The sequence below is a fragment of the Notolabrus celidotus genome, unplaced genomic scaffold (genome assembly GCF_009762535.1).
Source record: "Notolabrus celidotus isolate fNotCel1 unplaced genomic scaffold, fNotCel1.pri scaffold_89A_arrow_ctg1, whole genome shotgun sequence".
NCBI lineage: Eukaryota > Metazoa > Chordata > Actinopteri > Labriformes > Labridae > Notolabrus > Notolabrus celidotus.
The window spans coordinates 105,572-127,500 of record NW_023260447.1 but is presented as its reverse complement, the minus strand read 5'-3'; the positions used below and the strand labels follow the sequence as shown (position 1 = coordinate 127,500).

The 21,929-nt window shown below is 43.2% G+C and overlaps 3 protein-coding genes across 5 annotated transcripts in view; 1 reads left to right on the top strand and 2 right to left on the bottom strand.

Moving 5' to 3' along the window:
• Positions 1 to 2,767, bottom strand: part of LOC117809943 (tetraspanin-8-like) — a 14,502-nt gene extending 11,735 nt beyond the window's left edge. Inside the window, exons 1-3 of one of the 3 annotated variants that reach the window (XM_034679450.1) lie at positions 2,661 to 2,767; positions 2,097 to 2,400; positions 1,914 to 2,056 (exon numbers count right to left, since the gene is read on the bottom strand). In XM_034679450.1, coding sequence (XP_034535341.1) covers positions 1,914 to 1,970 — 57 coding nt within the window. In that variant the 5' untranslated portion in view covers positions 1,971 to 2,056; positions 2,097 to 2,400; positions 2,661 to 2,767. Of the gene's footprint in view, positions 1 to 1,913; positions 2,401 to 2,660 lie in introns of all 3 variants that reach the window. The other 2 variants (XM_034679451.1, XM_034679452.1) reach the window with 2 other exon arrangements.
• Positions 2,768 to 3,858: 1,091 nt separating this feature from the next.
• Positions 3,859 to 14,511, top strand: LOC117809940. Its single transcript, XM_034679446.1, has 5 exons — positions 3,859 to 5,411; positions 7,383 to 7,674; positions 7,815 to 8,897; positions 10,136 to 10,495; positions 11,173 to 14,511. Exons 2-5 carry the CDS (start codon positions 7,395 to 7,397, stop codon positions 13,677 to 13,679), a joined length of 4,230 nt encoding a protein of 1,409 aa, XP_034535337.1. The 5' UTR covers positions 3,859 to 5,411; positions 7,383 to 7,394; the 3' UTR covers positions 13,680 to 14,511.
• Positions 14,512 to 15,620: 1,109 nt separating this feature from the next.
• LOC117809942 (F-box only protein 15-like) lies at positions 15,621 to 21,533 on the bottom strand. Its single transcript, XM_034679448.1, has 10 exons — positions 21,022 to 21,533; positions 20,756 to 20,839; positions 19,902 to 20,006; positions 19,479 to 19,703; positions 19,186 to 19,380; positions 18,347 to 18,470; positions 17,901 to 17,983; positions 16,797 to 16,942; positions 16,517 to 16,641; positions 15,621 to 16,122 (listed from the first exon to the last, which is right to left on the bottom strand). Exons 1-10 carry the CDS (start codon positions 21,480 to 21,482, stop codon positions 15,856 to 15,858), a joined length of 1,815 nt encoding a protein of 604 aa, XP_034535339.1. The 5' UTR covers positions 21,483 to 21,533; the 3' UTR covers positions 15,621 to 15,855.
• Positions 21,534 to 21,929: the final 396 nt, after the last annotated feature.

Genomic DNA, 21,929 nt, shown 5'->3' with positions numbered 1-21,929 from the left:
GTTCACTTCCGTAAGTCCTCACTTGATCGGCACTTTTCAAAACACGCACAGAGAACGGGTGAAGAGCGAGGCCAGCAGGCGGGACAAGTCACCATGACAACGTTGTTATTTATAGGTTGAGGGGCTCAGTGTTAGCTTGGTCTCTACCTGCAGCAGGTGTGCTTTATGAACCAGCTCTCCTCACCTCCATGCATCTGTCTCATCTTCATTGAGGATTTTTACCCCCCGGTGTGCGTTAGTGACAAAGACACAACCGGGGGACGTCTGTTTAATATTGGATGTTTGACGTTGTTGCCGTGGTTACCGTAAAAAGCTCGGCGTCTACAGCTTGATTTAATCCAGTTTAGAGAAACATCAGACACCTTCAGTAAGTTTGGATCAACTCCTCGTCATCAAAGATGAAGATGTATGTCAGAGTGCCGTGAACTGACTGTCTGTGCCTCTGTCACTGCAGGTGCATTCAGGGACCGTCGTAAATGTGCAATACAGTCCTTTCATGGCATTTTACTGTGAGTCAAGAGAAGCAAGATACAGTGGTCACAGAGAGAATGATTTCTAAAAACAACTGTAATTTAGTGTATTTACTTCCTCCTGAGATGTTTTTGGGAAAAAAAGCTTTTTAAAAAACGAATCGCAACTTTTTCAAAAAGCTGTCGCAAAATCCGACTTTTTGGGGACGCAACAATCACAGAAAAACCCTGCAAAATCCTGGAGGGACTGTTATGAGGAACATGGAAGGCGTTAGCTTAGCATAGCACTTAAAGTAAAGGGGAACTGCTAGCTTACACCACACAAACTGACTGTACTATAACTCTAAATTTAAAAGAGTGTGTTTGTTGGTTTCAGTCTGCAGAGCTCGGTGGAGATAAAACCAGAGCGTCCCGTTTGATTCTTCAGTTTGAGCCACACCTTCATGGTTTTATACAAACAGAGATAATGTATGGAAATCACTGAGACAACAACCCTCCAGCCCTCCAGCAGGTACACTCATGTCTCTGTGAGTGTGAACACAAAGAGGAGCCTGCAGGGGAAGAGGGGCTTCAATGAGGAACATAAATCAGGAAGCGTGAAGCAGAGCGTTCAGTCTGATGAAGAATAACCAGAAACATTAAAGATTGAACGCCGTACGACATCCAACGAAGACTCAGAGGAACACGAAGCTGCAGGAGAGGCGACACGAGTGGCCGAGCACGGAGCCCGGAGCCACGCCCTGAAACCAGACTAGTGTTTGTTCTTCTGGAGGGAGAGGCTTTAAAGAGCCCACACAACCTGTTCTACACCACAGAGAGAGCGGCTGGAAACACAGGTGGTTTCTGAGAGCAGCTCCACACAGAAACAACTCAGGAGGAGGAAGAGTCATTAAACATTCAACACACACACACACTGACACAAAGTCACACACCTGCTGGAGATCAACAACAACAACACAGAGTGACAGAGAGGAGGGAACACTCAGGAAACATCATCACAAAGGACAACAGATTCAAACCAGGACTGAAATAATGTGAAAGAATTAAAGAGAATAAGATCAAGAATTAAAGTTCAGCTCCTCCTGAATAAACTCACCTGCTGGACTCAGACAGAGACAGCAGAGAGGAGGTCTCATTTACATTAAAGCTCCTCAGACAGAAACTGGTGGAGATTTTAAAATAAAGACTTTAAAGTGAAATCCAAACCCTGAGGCACACCCACTAACTGAGCCAGAGAGAGAGGAACGACAGACTCACAGAGACGAAACTCAACAACATCAGAGACAACAAATCAAAACTCTGAATCTAAACATGAAGTCTGAACATGGAGAGTATCACACACAGGTCACACAGTGATGTTCTCTCTCTCCTGGGATCCACCTGTGAGGATCTAAAGACAGAGAAGATGCTCTACATATCATGAAGTTTAGTTTCCAGACTCACCCAGAAGAGCAGGTTGAAGAAGAAGAGGAGAAATTTGACGCATTTATTCACAGCCATGGTTTCAACGTGGTCTCAGTCCGTCCTCAGTGACTCTCAGTGACTCTCAGTGACTCTCAGTGACTCTCAGTGACTCTCAGTGACTCTCAGTGACTCTCAGTGACTCTCAGTGACTCTCAGTGACTCCTCAGTGACTCCTCGCTCTCTCTCTCAGACTCAAACTTCCCTCAGAGCGACGGACCGACACAGAGAGAGAGAGACTCCCTCAGACCAGCCTGCTCTACCTGTTTCCTCTCCCTCGGGGTGCATCCCCTTTAGCTTCCTATCCTCCCTCTCCTCCTCCACTGTCTCCTTCTTTTGTTCCTGCTGCTCTCATGTTGCCTTCCTCTTTCCTTTCCTGCTTCCTTTTCTTCCTTCCTACCTCCTCGTTTTTCTGAGGTAAGGTAAATAAAGCCGGGAACGAGCCTCTGAGCCTCGAAACTGAAACAAACTGTTATTGACATAAAGTCATATTTACTCAGCTGCTGTTCTTCTTTATGCTTCCATGTTGTCAGAGATGAACTTTAAAGGCTCAGGGGTGTAGTGTGGAACATTGCTTTACTTAATACACACGTGTCCTCATATGAATAAACAATAAACATTAAAGCTTTCTTTGTTTTTTAACAACCTTTAAGTCTACCTCTACATCTCTGTGTGAACAGATTAAATATTAAAATGGGGATTAAAGGGTTAAAATTGAAGTCTTCTTACATTCAGCTCCTGTCATCCCTCTCGAGTCCAGCTCCAGTCCAGCTCCAGTCCAGCTCCAGTCCCACTCCAGTCCAGCTCCAGTCCAGCTCCAGTCCAGCTCCAGTCCAGCTCCAGTCCAGCCCTCTGCTCGGATCAGGAGAGTCCTGAAGGTGTGATCCTTTCTGGTTCCTTCAATCCAATCAGATCTCTCTAAACATCCAGGACAATGATTTTAACTTCCCCACACTCAGAGTTATTTCATGTCACATAAAAAGAACATTTAAAACTCGTCCTTTTATAATGTTCCTCGTGTGTGTGTGTGTGTGTGTGTGTGTGTGTGTGTGTGTGTGTGTGTGTGTGTGTGTGTGTGTGTGTGTGTGTGTGTGTGTGTGTCACAGCGGGCAGAGAGACGTCAGAACGGCGAGCTCCACTGTTTTTAAATTAAACTTAAGACTTATCTTTTTAATCTTTCTTTTAACTTAGAGTCATTTATTTTTAGTCCTGGACTGAATTATTATAATCATTGTTTTAACATTTATTTATCTTTTAATTATTTATCATATTTATCTGATCTTTTTAACTTTAATTTCTACCCTGACTTATTTTATTAATTTACTGTATTTATTTTATTTTAAAGTATTTTATTCATGATAACTTCTTTTATTATTTTATCATTTCTATTATTTTCTGTCTGTTCTCATGTGGAGCACTTTGGGCTGCATGCTTTTTTTATAATAAATAAATGAATAGATAGATAGATAGAAATAATAAATAAATAAATAAGTAAATAAATAAATAAATAAATAAATGAATAAATAAATAAATGAATAAATGAATAAATAAATGAATAAATAAGTAAATAAATAAATAAATGAATAAATAAGTAAATAAATAAATAAATGAATAAATAAGTAAATAAATAAATAAATAAATAAATAAATGAATAAATAAATAAATAAATAAATAAATAAATAAATAAATAAATAAATAAAGCTGAGTTGAGTAAAAGAAAGCAGTGAAGCTCAAACTGTGAAACACTCAGCGGTACAATCAGTGAACTGACTCTTTACTGCCATCTACAGGCAGCAGTGAGGAACTACACACAGACACACACCCTCTCAGTCCCCTCCTCTCTTCCTGTCAGCTAACAGTTCAGTGTTCAGAGATAAGAGGTGACACGAGGGCAGCGCTCTGCACACCTGAACAGGTGAGTCTTATATTCACTTTCAGGTTCTTGTTGTTGACCCTGCTGGTTCAGAGACTCTGACAGAGGACTAGTTAATGACTCACTACCTTAAAGTGATCAGCTGATGTTTGATGGCCGCTCTGTTTCCTCTGTGAGCTCGTGTGTTTGTCTCTCTTTCACACCTCGCTGTGACGGCGTACAGGAGCTTAAACACAGGCAGGTCCTAGCAGGTTTATCCAATCACTATCAGCAGGCTTTGGTGTCACATAAAAAAGAGTTTGCAGAACTTAATCAGGCTCTAGATACAAATTCAAATCACCAACTCAAAGACCTGTTCATCTCAGATCACAAGAAAATCAGTTCCCTCTTAAGCTTCATCCTGCTGGAGTAAATGAAGCCTCAGTGTAACTTACAATAACAGTGAAACTGAGACTCACCAGAATCAGGTGAATGGGCCGTCCTCTGGGGGATGTGTTAAACCAATGAATGATGGAGTTTTGTGTGACTTTATAAACAACATTAACTTCAGAGGTCGACATCGAAGTGAAGCCTCTGATATCAGAGACTAAACACATGAAGCAGACCGGGCTGCAGGGTCTTAGTAATCACTGACACGTGTGTCTTTAAGAGAGTGAACCCGAGGAAGAGGAGGGTTGAGCAGAGAGCACAGCGTGTCTGCGTGGCAGGGGGAGTGGGCGGGGGAAGAGTTGTTTCTGAATGTACATGAGGGAGAAGAGCACGGGGGTAATGTCTTTATCTTGTGTTATCTCTCCTCTTTGTCTTTTATTCTTTCTTGAAGGTTTTAGTTTTTGCACTCTTTGTTGAGTTTCTGTGGACGATCATCTTTAATCTTCTGTTCCTTCAGCTCGTCGTGTCTGAGGAGATCTGCAGACCTGAACTCCATGAACTTGTGATGTTGTCTGAATCCTCAAACTCAGTCTGTGTTTCTGCTCCCTCATCCCGGGTGAAGTTAAACTCACTGAGCATGTCCACCATGTGTTCTGTAATCATCTGTACTCATCAGATCCGGAGTCTTCAGACGGTTTAGAAACAGTTACTGTTGAATGGTTGAATCAGTGATGAGAGGCAGGACATGAGGCAGACATCAGGGCTGCAGAACATGATGTTATCCCACACAACATCAAACACTGATACTGAACAGCATCAAGCATCAGTGTTTAATAAAACAGGATCATTCAGGTTGTGTGGACTCTGGCGCCCTCTGTAGACACATTATGTGCTGAGTGGTCCTAATTCAAGCTCTGGTCTAACTCTGTCTCTGTTTCAGGTCGATCTGATCCAGTTTCCTTTAAAGAACCGGACTAAAGAAAGATGGATTATCTAACCCTGGACAGAAAGTAAACTTTGTGAACAACGAGGTCCAGATATCTGTCATCCAGACTGGATCTGAACCCGTTCCTGTAACCCTGTCATCAGAGTGCAGGATGTAATCTCATTGGTCAATCCTGTCTAACGTCAAACTTCCGTTGTGTAGGTTGAAAGGGGAAGACTTGAGATTTGTCAGAAACTAACAGTTGAGAAGAAGCTTTGTCTGAAAGTAGCTGTGACTCCCTCTGAACAGAAAGGTAAGACTGCTGTCAGGAAACAAAGGTGAGTGTGTGTGTGTGTGTGTGTGTGTGTGTGGGTGTGTGTGTGTGTGTGTGTGTGTATATAGAAACACTGAGGTGCTTAGGTGTATTGTGTTTTTGTGTGTGTTTAAAGTATTATGAAATCAGGCTTGTCAGAACTCGCCTCAGAATCTTTTAAAAGCATTGAGGCGTCACTCTTTACCCTGTGTTCACTCTTTACCCTGTGTTCACTCTTTACCCTGTGTTCACTCTTTACCCTGTGTTCACTCTTTACCCTGTGTTCACTCTTTACCCTGTGTTCACACTTTACCCTGTGTTCACACTTTACCCTGTGTTCACACTTTACCCTGTGTTCACACTTTACCCTGTGTTCACACTTTACTCTGTGTTCACACTTTACCCTGTGTTCACTCTTTACCCTGTGTTCACTCTTTACCCTGTGTTCACTCTTTACCCTGTGTTCACACTTTACCCTGTGTTCACACTTTACCCTGTGTTCACTCTTTACCCTGTGTTCACTCTTTACCCTGTGTTCACTCTTTACCCTGTGTTCACTCTTTACCCTGTGTTCACTCTTTACCCTGTGTTCACTCTTTACCCTGTGTTCACTCTTCATCCTTCATTCACTCTGTATAGAAGTTGTTAACACTGTCAGTGAACACAAAGTTACTGTTACTAAAGAGTTCTTTATTATTAAAGTGAAGTAAATCATGGACATCAGTTCAAAGGTTGAGGGGTCAGTCTGGTGTAAAGTATCCATGTTGTTTTTTCAGTCATTGTTAGGAGTGAGGTTTTATTTCCCCCACTCATTCATTAGTGTGTCTTGTTGACTGATGGCTGAAATGTCTCATATCTTCAAGAATAAACTTCTACTCTGAAGAACAGAAGGTGATTCTCCAGGAAGGTGATAAGATGAGAGGAGATAAGATAAGATAAGATCAGGTCCTCCTTTATTCGTCCCACAACGGGGAAATTCATGGAGTTTCAGCAGCTAACAAGAAGGTGTTCAGAACAAGAATTCAACAAGAATATATAAAGGAAAGAAATGTCCATCAGAGACGACAGCTTGGCCATAATCCTCCTGTCAGCCACCACCTCCACAGGGTCCAGGACTGAGCTGGCCTTCTTCCCCAGTTAGTTCAGTCTGGCTCTCCTGTATCCTGTCCGCCCACAGCAGGTGAAATCCTTCCAATGTGGCGTTGGTGTCCGGTGTTAGCTCTGTTAGCATGATGCTACTCTGGTGCTGGGTTAGCTGGTCCACCTTATCGTAGATAGATCTTACAGTCCCCATAACGGTGGGTGGAAGGACAGGTCCATGTGGTCTTTTCTTAGCTTGCACCTCAGTACCAGCACGGCGTCCTCGCCTCCTTCTCCTCAGCTCGCAGGGAACATCGGGCCTAGCATCGTTTAGCATCGACACGCTACGGGCTGCTAACAGCTGATCTCGTATGTAAACAATGTTACCATGGTTACACAGGATCTCCGGACACACACAGGAACAAAAACAGTTAAAACACCCCTGCAGACGTAGTCAGTTTGGTGTCTATGTCCAACAAATGAGTCCTTAAAGTCCTGACAGGCTCCAAACACAAAGAGAACTAAACAGAGAGAAGAACAACCAAGAGAGAGCTGCTGCAACAAGCACACACTCACACGGCGCTTAGAAATGGAAGTTTAATCCCAGAGTTTGTACAAAAGTTTGACTTCCTGAAATATTTTTGTGTTTTATGAAATGTCTTTTGGGTTCAGTGAATTTGTTTTACATAATATGTTTTAACACTTGTCCTTCAGGGCCACCGTACAGAAGGCATAAGTGTATTGGTTATTCGAGTGAAAGTAACGTTAAAGGACTCTAACTCGTGTCTCTGTATCTCAGCAGACATTTAAATTTGAGCGGCAGAGTTCACGCTGTTTGGCGTGAGAAGTGTCATGAAATGTCCCTCTGATGTGTCTCATATTCTCAAACAGTGAGCCGCCCTGATGGCGAAGGTGAAAGAGGAGCTTTGGAAAATTCTGCAGGACTTAAAAGAAGAAGAGTTTCAGACCTTCAAGTGGTTCCTTAAACTGGATGACAACGTGGAGGGCTTCTCTGGGATCCCCGTGGCTCAGCTGGAGAAAGCAGAGAGGCAGCATGCGGTGGATCTACTGGTGCAGAAGTATCAGGGTGCTGGAGCTGTGAGGGTAACCATGGAGGTTTTAGAAAAGATCAGCAGGAATGATCTGGTGCAGCGTTTGAAAAACTGCAGCCGTGAAAAAAAAGGCAAGTTTAGGAAAAGTTAAATACATGACCAACATTTGAGTGTTGTTATGTATTAACTTAGATCAGGTTTGGATCAGTTAAACAACATGTGAGGTTTCTGTAGGATTAACTGGATGTTTCTGTGCTCTGCTTGGTTTCAGACCCAAACCACCGTCACTCTGATGCTCTGAAAGGAGATTTTGAAAAAAGGAAAGCTGAACTGGGGGCCAGACTCCAGCTGCTGATCCAGGAGAGACAGATGAAGATCAGGGAACTGAAGTGCTCAGCAGAGCTCAGTGGTAAATCTGCAGACAGACACATTGCAGACAGCGAGCGAGCCTTTTCTGTGCTGCTGCAGACTTTAAAGGAAAGTCTGGAGAATCTCAACAAGTCCATTAACGACAAGAGGAGAACGGTACAGACACAGACCGACCAGTTCATCCGAGAGCTGGAGCAAGAGATCTCTGAGCTCACCAAGAAGAGCTCTGAGGTGCAGCAGCTCTCACACACCGAAGATCAGCTCAACCTCATCCAAAACTTAACTGTTCCTCCCACTAAGACCTGGACAGAAGTCCACATTAGTCCACCTTCATACGGAGGAAGTCTGGGGACTGCTATCGCTGGGCTTGAGGAAAAACTGAGAGAACATAAGGAGAGGTTCATTGCTCAGGGAAAGCTGAACAGGGTCCAGCAGTTTGTGAAGGATGTGACGCTGGATCCTGATACGGCACACCCCTCCCTCGTTCTGTCCCAGGACGGGAAGCAGGTTCACTGCGGGGCCGTCAAACGAAACCTGGCCGACAACTCGAAGAGATTTCTGTCTGCCAGCAACGTCTTAGGGAAGCAGGGTTTCTCCTCAGGGCGCTTTTATTTCCAGGTTCAGGTCAAAGGGAAGACCTCCTGGGATTTAGGTGTCGTCAAAGAGTCCATCGACAGGAAAGGACCGATTACAGCAAGTCCTGAGAACGGCTACTGGACCATATGTTTGAGGAACGGACTAAACTACCAAGCGTCTGGAGTCTCAGCTCGTCTCAGCGTGAAATCCAACCCTCAGACGGTCGGCGTGTTTGTGGATTATGGGAAGTGCTCGGTCTCCTTTTTTGATGTGGATTCAGCAGACATCCTCCACAGCTTCACTCAGTGCTCCTTCACTGAGGAACTCTACCCTTTCTTCAGTCCGGGTCCATATCGTAGTGGAACAAACTCCATCCCTCTCCTCATCTGTCCTGTCCTTTACACTCATTAGATCCACCTCTGAATGTCATCCTCATCCAGACCTCTTGGTAGACTCTCAGACTGAACACCAAGAACATGCAGCTACATCCTGAGTGTTTATAAAACGTTCAAACTGTGAAGATGTGTTTTACATTTAGACTGAATGCTACTGTAACAGTTAATGCTTCTCCTGGGGGAAATAATACAAAGACATGGACTCTATTGTTACGCGGATGATACTCAGCTGTACCTGCCCGTTAAAGCCTCTGACTCTGGGACGTTACAAGCTCCTCTGTTCAGAGGATTTTACAAACTGGATTTCTTTCAGCTGAATTCCTCAAAAACAGAAATCTGTTTAATATCATCTTATTGAAATATATGTTATAAATGTGATGTTTTTAAACTTATAAAGACACAGAGATGATTTTACATGCTTTGATATCAACACGGCGGGATCACTGAACAACCTGTGACCCGTCTGAACCAACTCCACAGACTTCAGATGGTCCAGGACTCAGATATACGATCACCTGTTTGAGCTTGGTTACATTGGCTGTCAGTAAGTTTTAGAATTGATTCTGAATAAATCATATTTTATCAGTCTCTGCCTCAGTTAAATCTTGGACATTTCACACCCTACATTCCACTGGGGACTCTGCGGTCCTCGGGCGAAGATCTGCTACCTGTCTCCCAAAAACTCTCTGCTCTCATTAAAGTAATTATAATATATGATATATGATATATGATATATCATATATCATATATAATATTATATTAGCGCTGCACATGTTGAGAGTTTCCTGTGGAGTTGTTAGCAGAAGAAGCGTGACAGCTAAACTGCAGAGCCTCTGTAGTTCTCCTCCATCATGCTCCACCGGGCAAACATGCACAGACCGGGCGGCGCTGATAACGTAGGAGACGCACATGGCTGGTGTAAACACAGAGAAGCATAGAACTGAGATGAAGAGATCTGCCACATGGATCGGCACTATATATCGGCCCTTTGTCACCGATATCCGATCTAGCTTTTTGAGTCCGATCTAGCTGATATCCGATACCAGGATCAGATTGGTGCATCCCTGCCTTTACGTTTAACATTTATTGTTTTATAACAAACAGGATGTATCTGAGTCTGAAACACACAGTTTTACTTTAGCATCTCTGAAGCTGCAGCAGAACAGGAAACAGGATATTCTGAGCATGTACAAAGTTGAAAGTCACACTCTCTTCTTTCTCTTTCTTTATCAGTCTGGTGCAGACGTTTGAGCGTGTTCGATCACTCTAACCAGAGCTTCAATAAGAACAAGTCAAGAAGCCGGGTGTTTCAGAAACCCACCACAACTCATTATGGCAGGACTTAAAAAGGAGCTCTGGAGAACTCTGCATGATCTAACAGAAACGGAGTTTGATCAATTCAAATGGTTCCTGAAAGAAGACAACAGTGTGGAGGGATTTTCAGGCATCCGAGTGGCACAGCTCGAAAAGGCGACCAGGCAGAACACCGTGGATCTCATGGTACAGAAGTATCCGGGTCCTGGAGCTCTGAAGGTAACCTCAGAGATTTTGAAAGACATCAGCAGGAATGATCTGGTGCAGCGTTTGCAAAACTTTAGCTTGGAACAAAGAGGTAAGTGACTGAAATGATAAACATTAGGTTTCACTTTTTTCAGAAACTATTACAGGATTTATTTATTTTTGATCTAAATGAAAGAGATTATATTACTCATGTGAAGTCTGAGTAAATCAGGAAGTGTGTATGAGTCCACTAATTGTTTCATGGTAATTGCGTAGATTTCCTTCCTTCATATGGACTCTTGCGTGATGTCTCTGTGAGCGTGTGTGTGTGTGTGTGTGTGTGCGTGTGTGTGTGTGTGTGTGTGTGTGTGTGTGTGTGTGTGTGTGTGTGTGTGTGTGTGTGTGTGTTGGGGTGGAGGAGGAGGGAACAGAAGACTTATTTCCTGTGTTCTGGTGTTTTCTTGAGAATCTCCTTTTTCTAAGCTGAGCTAATTTGTCCTAAAATATGAGAAGACCTTCATCCAGAGTTTAACATTGAGTACTGTGTACTATTCTTTCCATGAAATGAGTCCTCAGATAAAATAAAGCCAAAGGTAAAGGTAGAAGGTCATCTAATAGAAAACCGGCGCAAAAAATGGCGGCAGTGGACACGCCCCCTTTTAATGGGTCATGTTATAAAGCAAATAATAAATCTTAATGTTTTCTTATATACGATTCTAATCATGTGACATATTGTCAAACGGCACCGTTCTGCACCTTATTGTGTGTTTGTGTTCTTCTTTCTTTCAGAGCTCAAGACAAAAACTCAACGTTCTGAGCAGCAGAATCCTAAAAGAACTAAGTCCCTGACCTGGGTCCAACGGTTTGCTGTGGAGGTGACCTTTGACCCTGATACAGCACAACCCAGTCTGATCTTGTCACGTGATGGGAAACAAGTCCATCATGGGGATGTGAGGAAGAAACTACCAGACAACCCTGAGAGGTTTGACAGATGTGTTAATGTCTTAGGGAAGCAGAGCTTCTCTTCAGGGAGATCTTACTTTGAGGTCCAGGTTGAAGGAAAGACAGCCTGGACTGTAGGAGTCTCCAAAGAGTCGATCAAGAGGAAGGGATCTATCACACTGGGACCTGGAGATGGTTTCTGGACATTTGGTTTAAGGAATGAAACAGAGTACCTGGCTCATGAAAGCCATGTAGAAAACCTGCCTTTGAAGTCGCATCCTAAAAAGGTTGGGGTGTTCCTGGACTATGAAGAGGGTCTGGTCTCTTTTTATGACGTGGATTCTGCAGATCATCTCTACTCCTTCACTGGCTGCTCCTTCACAGAGAGACTCTACCCCTTCTTCAGTCCCTGCACCAATGAAGGAGGTGTAAATTCTGCCCCCCTCATTATCACTCCTCTCAATCACTCCCTCAAAAAAGTCTGTGCTGATGATGAAGACAGGGACCACAAGAAGAAGGCTGAGCTCAAGAGCGTCCAGCAGTTTGCTGTGGAGGTGACCTTTGACCCTGATACAGCACATCCTGCTCTGACTCTGTCTGATGATAAAAAACAAGCATATTGTGGGAAAGTATGCTGGAATCTCCCAGACAACCCTGAGAGGTTTAGGATATATGTTAATGTCTTAGGGAAGCAGAGCTTCTCTTCAGGGAGATCTTACTTTGAGGTCCAGGTGAAAGGAAAGACAGCCTGGGCTGTAGGAGTCGCCAAAGAGTCGATTGACAGGAAGGGAGATATCATTGCAAAACCTAAATATGGCTACTGGACAATAATGTTGACAAATGGAGATGAGTATGAAGTAAATGATGATGATCCAGTCAGTCTCTCTGTAAGTCATCGTCCCCAGAAGGTTGGAGTCTTCGTGGACTACGAGGAGGGTTTGGTCTCCTTCTATGATGTTGATGTTTCAGTTCACCTCTGCTCCTTTACCGACTGCTCCTTCACAGAGAGACTCTACCCCTTCTTTACGCCCTTTATGAATCAGAATGGTTTGAATGCTGCACCTCTGATCATCTGCCAGATGAATCATCCATCAAACCCTGCAGCACCTGTCTACCCTGATCAGAAGATGGAACAGGACAAAAAGAAAGCTGAGCTCAAGAGCGTCCAACGGTTTGCTGTGGAGGTGACCTTTGACCCTGATACAGCACATCCTGCTCTGACTCTGTCTGATGATAAAAAACAAGCATATTGTGGGGAAGTATGCAGGAATCTCCCTGACAACCCTGAGAGGTTTAGGATATATGTTAATGTCTTAGGGAAGCAGAGCTTCTCTTCAGGGAGATCTTACTTTGAGGTCCAGGTAAAAGGAAAGACAGCCTGGGCTGTAGGAGTCGCCAAAGAGTCGATTGACAGGAAGGGAAAGACCAAACTTGGTCCTGGATATGGATACTGGACCATATGGCTGAGGAATGGAGATGAGTACACTGCCAATGATGTCCCGTCAGCACATCTTGCTCTGAAGTCTCATCCTCAGAAGGTCGGGGTGTTTGTGAATTATGAGGAGGGGCTTGTTTGCTTCTATGATGTTGACACAGCAGATCTTCTCTACATCTTTACCGACTGCTCCTTCACAGAGAGACTCTATCCCTTCTTTACGCCCTTTATGAATCAGAATGGTTTGAATGCTGCACCTCTGATCATCTGCCAGATGAATCATCCATCAAATCCTGCAGCCCCTGTCTACCCTGATCAGAAGATGGAACAGGACAAAAAGAAAGCTGAGCTCAAGAGCGTCCAACGGTTTGCTGTGGAGATGACCTTTGACCCTGATACAGCTCATCCTGCTCTGACTCTGTCTGATGATTGCAAACAAGTGCATCACGGTGATGAATGGAAGAAACTTCCTGACAACCCTGAGAGGTTCAGGAGATGTGGAAATGTCTTAGGGAAGCAGAGCTTCTCTTCAGGGAGATCTTACTTTGAGGTCCAGGTGAAAGGAAAGACAGCCTGGACTGTAGGAGTCGCCAAAGAGTCGATTGACAGGAAGGGAAAGACCAAACTTGGTCCTGGATATGGATACTGGACCATATGGCTGAGGAATGGAGATGAGTACACTGCCATTGATGTCCCGTCAGCACGTCTTGCTCTGAAGTCTCATCCTCAGAAGGTCGGGGTGTTTGTGAATTATGAGGAGGGGCTTGTTTGCTTCTATGATGTTGACACAGCAGATCTTCTCTACATCTTTACCGACTGCTCCTTCACAGAGAGACTCTATCCCTTCTTCAGTCCCAGCTGTCACGACAATGGAATAAACTCGGCCCCCCTGATCATATGTCCTGTTGATAAGGACTGACCATGCTTGCAGGTCTTTATGGTCCCTGTAGATAACTAAGCGTTTGCTTATTGTTGGCTCAATCATGACGTCAGCTTACAGTCTGTTTATTACTTTAGAGGGATATAAATGTCTGAATGATCTAACATTGAAGCTCTGCTGGGTTTTTATCCACCTGCACAGCTGTTTCTGATGAGTCTGTTTTTTAAGATAAGGTACTTTTATTGATTTCACATTGGGGGAAGTTCTTACAGCAGCTTACAACAATTGACAGGAATCAAAAAAGCACTTAAACTTCTCATTACCAAGTTAAAGCACACAAGCAGAGGGAGCTGGTCAGCTTCATAAATGAAAGGAGACCACACAGTAAAATCCCCTGCAATGCTTCAAGATATTTTTTGCTGAAAGACACAAAAAGAATGCATGCCAGGAAACTGGGGTTAAGAAACGAAGCATAGAGCATGTCAACACGAGCCTGACGTGTTTAAAGCAGAAGTGAAAGTAACAGGTGAACAGTGTGAACACGCTGACCGTGAGAGCGTGTGTTCAACTTCTGGTGAACTTTGAGGTGTAAATATTAAAACTGAATTAAAGACCTAACCTAAATCTGAACATTGAGAAACATATTCATATTTTTTCTTTTAGAACTAAAACTTGAATGTGTCTGACCTGCAGCTCAACCTGATCAATGAATGGTTTGATTGAATACAGGGACTGATCAGCAGGGATGGTTCAGACATGAAACACTTCTGATTGAAGTCCTGTTCAGAAACAGAATTCACACTTTGTGTGTTTTATATTTTACTAAAGCTGGAAATCTTTTGTGATGAATAAGATTTTTGAAATATGAGTTTCTTCAGCAAATGATTGATTTGAAGATTTGTTTGTGTTTATCAATGAAATAAAAGTCATTAAATACATGAACTTTGTGTTCCTCTTGTTCTGTAATGTTCAGAAAGAAAACAGGAATCAAGTTTTCCTTCCAGGGAAATAAGAATATTCATTTAGCCTAAAATCCTCAAATTGATAAATAATTGACTTATATTTATATTTGTATTCTTACTAAATGTGTCTGTTGACTGTTTTTAAAAATCACTGAAAAAAAATGTTGTTTCCAAAAAATAATTAAGATTGAAGGTCTTTGGAAAAAAACTACTTTATTTTTTTATGTTTTGAACAGGGCGCCATAACAATAATAAGAATATATATATATATATATATATTATTATTTTTTTCCATTAATTTAATTAAATTAATTTATTTATTATTTTATTTAATTTCTATTTGTAAAGGGTAACATCATAACAATTCAAACACTTAGATATTTGTGGTTATCCTTATCCAGTCTTTTATGTGCGTCTGCACAGAAACAAATTAAACCAGGATGAAGGTCTTTGGAAAAAACTTTACTTTTTTGTGTATGTCTTAAACAGGGTAACATTTTATTGTTTATTTAATTAAATTAATTCATTTATTTATTTATTTAATTTATTTTTATTTGTAAAGGGTAACATCATTAACATTAGATATGTGTGGTTATCCTTATCCAGTATTTTCAGTGTGCACAGAAAGAAGCAGTTCGGCCCGTCAAAGTCCACTCAGTCATGAAATGTCCTCCATCGTCTTTCCAGGTGAATTCATCCGTTTATACTCTAAACTTTTTACACACTTATATAAAAATCAATATTATTTATTTATATATATTTTATTGCAATGTGTGCAGGAGTCTGTACTTCTAAATCCTGCTCTGTATTCATTCATGATGTTTTTATTATTTTCTAAATCGCTTGAAAGAACTTTGAATTTCATTTGATCTGTTTGAAAGGTGGTGTATAAATAAAAGGCAGTTAAATGGTAATTTATTTGATCATGTGTCCATATGTCAGTTTGTGTTATTTACCCTCTCTCTCCCCTACATGTGATAAAAACACGCCTCTGTGTGAGCAGTAGGAATAAAAACACTCAGAGGCTTTTTTTCTGAATTATGTATTTTTTTATTTTTACTGAAACAGTCCAAACTCTTTAAATGAACACATGATGCTTCAGCAGCATACTCTGTTATACACTCTCTCTAATCTTTGGTGGAGAATGATCTTTAATGTGATAAATGTACAAACGTAACCTGAACTTAACATTTGAAACACTCTTTGGGTCCGGACCGTCGAAATGATAAGTCAGAGCTCTGAGCGCTGCAGCTTCAGTAGTCTGTGCCGAAACGTTTGTTGATTTTGGAAACAGAGAGGCAGAGGTCCAGGCTGATGAGGAAGAACTGTTTCTGCTCCGTGAACCACACCAGCATCAACTTCACCCCCCCCACCAGGCCCCGGTGCTCCATCAGGAAGTGCTCGCCGCCGTAGTCCATGGACAGCGGGTTCCTCGCCCTCGTGATGCAAACGGGTGAGCTGACGCACCAGAAGGGTTTCTGGAACTCGTCCAGCAGAGTCAGCGTTATGATGCAGCATTTCTACGCGGCGTGAGAAAGGCCCGGATTAAAGGATGATTCCACTTTTTTAGACGAAGCAAATCTTCTGTTACAGTGAGCTGTGACTCTGATTATCACGGCTGCCTTCAGCTCCTTCACCACGTCACATTAGAGTACTCCTGTTTCTGTTTATCCTACTTTGATATTTGTTTTCTATTAGGCTCAGTTTAAAGCCATGGCGCCATCATGACACTGCTTTCACCTCACCAATAAGTTCATGGCTACCTATTAGCTCTGCCCCCTTCAGAGGACCACGGTACCTTTGTTCTAGCTGCAGATTGGTGCACGTTGTTTAATCCTGAGTTAACCACAGGCGCTCTGAATGTTGCTAACTGACTCCTGCTTGTGTTGCATGTGTTGTTGTGGTCAGGTGTACCTGCACTGAGCCCTGCAGCTCCTCGCTCCACCAGGGCAGTGTGATGCTTCCAGACAGCGATCTGTGCTGGGACCGGTTGGCCTTGTGGATGACTGTTATCTCCACCTGCCCATGCTTGATTTGACCTGATCACAGCAAGAAACCAGAAATCAACAACACGACTGAGACAGCTCTTCTTCCTCTTCATTCTGAAACAATGCACAGAAAAGGAAGTCCACCATCGCTCCCGGAGGTTTATATCATCTTCAGACGACAACCTGAACACATGAGATCACATTACCTCGGTGACAGGAGAGCTGGCGGAAGCTTCGCGACATGATCTCAGTGCTGGTGTTGTGCAGGACCAAGTGCAGAGTGTAGCCGTGCAGACCAAACTCAGGGTCCGATGCATCTGCCGGGAGAAGGTCCTCAGGCTTAGAGTACGGGCTGCAGGGAAGGACAAACTGCATGAACACACAGGGATCAGAGTACGGGCTGCAGAGAGGGACAAACTGCATGAACACACAGGGATCAGAGTACGGGCTGCAGAGAGGGACAAACTGTATGAACACACTGGGATCAGAGTACGGGCTGCAGAGAGGGACAAACTGTATGAACACACTGGGATCAGAGTACGGGCTGCAGAGAGGGACAAACTGTATGAACACACTGGGATCAGAGTACGGGCTGCAGAGAGGGACAAACTGCATGAACACACTGGGATCAGAGTACGGGCTGCAGAGAGGGACAAACTGCATGAACACACAGGGATCAGAGTACAGGCTGCAGAGAGGGACAAACTGCATGAACACACTGGGATCAGAGTACGGGCTGCAGAGAGGGACAAACTGTATGAACACACTGGGATCAGAGTACGGGCTGCAGAGAGGGACAAACTGTATGAACACACAGGGATCAGAGTACGGGCTGCAGAGAGGGACAAACTGTATGAACACACTGGGATCAGAGTACAGGCTGCAGAGAGGGACAAACTGCATGAACACACAGGGATCAGAGTACGGGCTGCAGAGAGGGACAAACTGTATGAACACACTGGGATCAGAGTACGGGCTGCAGGGAAGGACAAACTGCATGAACACAGGGATCAGAGTACGGGCTGCAGAGAGGGACAAACTGCATGAACACAGGGATCAGAGTACGGGCTGCAGAGAGGGACAAACTGCATGAACTACTCCTGATACGTGAATCTGCAGTGTTGTGTATCGACCAGCAGAGGGAGCTGTTAACTCATCTCTTCAGGTGACCGTTCTGAATCTACTCACCTGATCTGAGGGAACATGTTCCCAGAGTTCAGAACTTTGACTCGGTCTGAATCAGATGAAGTTTGTTCCTAAATGTAAATATATTTAAAGTGAAACTGTAATTTAAAGGAAGTTGAATGTACCAGACTGGAGAGCCCAGCAGACTCCTCTCCACCAGCTTGTGGAAGTGCAGACTGACCATGATGAAGGCCACGCTGTTCTGACCCTACAACACACACACACACACACACACACACACACACACACACACACACACACACATTTATGACTCATCTCAAAAATAAAAAGTGAGGCATGATTTAGACTCTCTACATGTGTCACTTCCTGATTCTCCTCCTGTGTAACATCACATTCAAAGAGGACGACTGTGAAGCTGCCTCAGTGAGGAGGTTTTCCCTCCTCATGGTGACCCTGTGTCTGTGCTGCCCCCTGCTGCCAGATTTTACAGTTTGTACTAACTTATGAAAGTTTAACTGATAAATAAGTATTCTTACACACTGCCTCTTTAATGATGACACAGTATGAATCATCATTACACGCCGTGGTGTGTACATTTTGCCGCCCTCACCCTCCAGAGGCCTACGATGAAGCCAGGGGACAGCTGTATCAGCCTGATCAGTCCGTCTTTACCGATTGTTCGCCCGGGATGAGTTTTCAGGTCCAGCTTACAGATCAGAGAGCGCCAGCCGGGCCTGAGGAAGAGGAGGAGAAGGGTGGGGTGAAGGTTTGGTGGAGCCTGAACAGACTTTGTGAAGGACTAGGGTTGCAAAATTACAGGAATCTTCAAAGTGGGAAACTGTCCATGGGAATAAACAGGAATAAAGCAGAAGGTTACTAAATTGAAGATTGGCTCTTAATAGGGAATTTAAATATAGTGGGGAAAATATATTTTAGCATAACCCTGACTAAAACAACCAGATTTCATCAAGTACAGTTGAATATCTCAGCTATTTCTCAATCACATGAAGCACAGATGATTCTAGAATCCTGCAGAGGCTTGAGAAGCTCGAGGGAAGATGCTTTTTCATTTAACATTTTGAATGGGACTTTGTTGGGATTGCATTGTTGTTAATGTTTGAATGGGTTGGGTCGGGGGGGGGGGGTGAGTAATATTCAACTCAACATTCATGTTTTTGTTCTTCGATGAAAGAATTGATTGTTCAATAAAATATTTAACACATGAGAAAGTTCTACTTACAAATAAATCTGGTTTTGAATGGATGTCTGCTCATAACAAAACCAATATTTATGCTTGGATAAGATACCTTTCCATTAAATGACCCTCAATTCAAAGTTAATTCCCATAAATTCCCATTCCCCAAAATTCCCCAGCTTAACTTCCCATGAACATTCACCAGAATGTTCCCCCCTCCTTTGCAACCCTATGAAGGACAGAGAGCCTGTTACTTCTGTGCTGTGGGGCTCCGGGGCGTCCTCACTGCATGGAGCCGGATGTTTCTGATCTGGTAGTATTTGAGGAAGCAGCTTCCACTCCAGCGGACGATCATGGACGACCTGAAGAAGTACACCCGGCTGTGCAGCAGCACGTTCTCCCTCCCTCCGTGATTACGCAGCGTCAGCTCCCAGCTCATGTTCAGGTTCCTAGAAAACAACAAGCTGAATGAGCTCAAGGCTTTTACCTCTTAGAGCTGCGGCTCCTTCTGTGACAACCCTGACCATCCCGTCTGTGTCAAAAATACCTGAGGACCCATTCTGTCTTATTGGGCAGCCCGGTGTACGGACTGATCTCTCTCTGCTCTCTCCTCCATCTGGTCATCTCTTGTCCAGTGGCAGCGGTAAAGTACATCCTCTTCCAGTGACCTCTCCTTCCTACTGCATCCACCTTTGGTGCTGCATCATCCGCAGACTTTGGCTTCCAGGTTTGACTCCCAAACTCTGACACGTAGATGTTGTGCCACATGACGCTACAGGGAGAGATAAGGGTTGAAGAAACACTCAAATCTTAAATCAAGGTTGTACTCCTGGAAGGAAAGTAGGAATCATAACGAGTTCAGAGAGTGTTTCATCTCAAACACAGAGAAGGGAAATACAGACCATAACTCAAAGTTAGATGTAATGTTTAAATGTGTAATCAGGACTTTGGTTGACTCTGTCAGACTCACTCATCATTGGCGATCTGGTGGAAACGTTTGCTGACGTGGATCGTGCAAAACAGGGAGGAGGCGTCCAGGTAGGACAGGATCTTCATCAGGATCTCAGACGGCAACCTGAAGACAAATTACCAACATGTTGCTGTTTTAGTGAGGAAGTTAATATTCATACAGATCATATCATAAGTCCTCAAATATTAAATATAATCAGCAAACTCAACTCATTTTTATTTAATCAGGACCTTTCATACATTCAAGCATGAAGCCCAAAGTGCTTCACTAAAGAACAGAGACAGAGAACAACAGCAATAATAAAACGTGGAGAGGAAAGTGATATCATGACGATCAAATAATAAAATAAAATCAGAGAAGAAACAGAAAAATTAAATAAAATCATTACAATAAACTCAGATAAATACCAGAAAAATAAATATAAAATTAAAATATAATAAAACAAGATAGAATAAAATTTAATAATAAAACTTATGTTGAAACAGGAACTTCTTCTCAAGCTTCTGGACAGAGTTCAGGAAAATAATGATTCAGAAATCCATTTATTCTTTACATTATCAGCTAATCAAGCTAACTTCTGTTTTATTATTATTATTTAGTTTTTAATAATTGTTAATTGTTGGTAATTACAACCAAGTCAGAAATGTAGTTAGCTTACTTTTATATTTGTTTTGGATGAGTCAATGTTGAGAAAAATGAACTTATAGGCTAGCTAAATTAGCTACAACTAGTTAAGACATGTTAAAAACATGTGTTTGTTTGTTTTTAACCCTTAAATGTGTTAATAAAGTATAAAAGAGTCACACAGAACACTTATTAGTGTCAGAGCTGTTGTTGTTAGCAAGCTAGCTTACCTTTCTATAAAGTTTTCCTGAATTAAAGAAGCTTCTGTTTGGAATGGATTAGCTTCCTGTCCTTCTGTTTTCTGATCCTGCCAGCTGTGACAAACAATAAAGATAAACAAAAACATTAATGTTCATTATTTATGGTCCAAAATACTCCAGCAAATACACGGAGCCATCCTCCAGTAAATACACGGAGCCATCCTCCAGTAAATACACAGAGCCATCCTCCAAAATTACATCCTCCAGTAAATACACGGAGCCATTCACGCCCATACCTGCGGTCCTTCCCGCCCAAACGCCCCGGAGGTCGCGCGGCCCTCGGCTCCTTCTTCCCCCCGGAACTCGGACCCGTCAGTCGGCGTCCAGGATCCGAGCTTTGCCGCCAAATACTCGACGGTTGGCGTCCAGGACCAGGTTTATGACCAGGACCAGGTTGAAGACCAGGACCAGGTTGATGACAAGGACCAGGTTGATGACCAGGACCAGGTTGAAGACCAGGACCAGGTTGATGTCCAGGACCAGGTTGAAGACCAGGACCCGGTTTATGACCAGGACCAGGTTGAAGACCAGGACCAGGTTGAGGACCAGAACCCGGTTGATGTCCAGGACCAAGTTGAACACCAGGACCAGGTTGAGGACCAGGACCCGGTTGAGGACCACCCTGGCCCTGCTGGGCAGGTCTCCTCTCTAACCCCTGATGGAGACTCCGGTAGAACTCTCCTCGTCCGGTCGCCATTTTCCCGCCCGGATTTGAAGTTGAGATGTTCTGTCGAAAAATGCGACCGTTTGAAACCGAGTCCCGCTTCACTAACGTCCATTTTCACACACAGTCTGAGGCAACTTTTATAACTTATTAAAGTTATTGCTTTACTCTAGCCTGAAAATACATAAATACATAAATACATAAATACATACATAATTAGATAGATGGATAGATGGATGGATGGATGGATAGATAGATAGATAGATAGATAGATAGATAGATAGATAGATAGATAGATAGATAGATAGATAGATAGATAGATAGATAGATAGATAAATAAAGGAGGGTGTGGTGATGTCCTGCAGAGTCAGTTACTTCTGTGAGTGCATGTGTGTGTTACATAAGCCTGCTTCTCTTTGTCATTTAACTAAAAGCTCTGAAACCTGAGTGTGCACACACACACACACACACACACACACA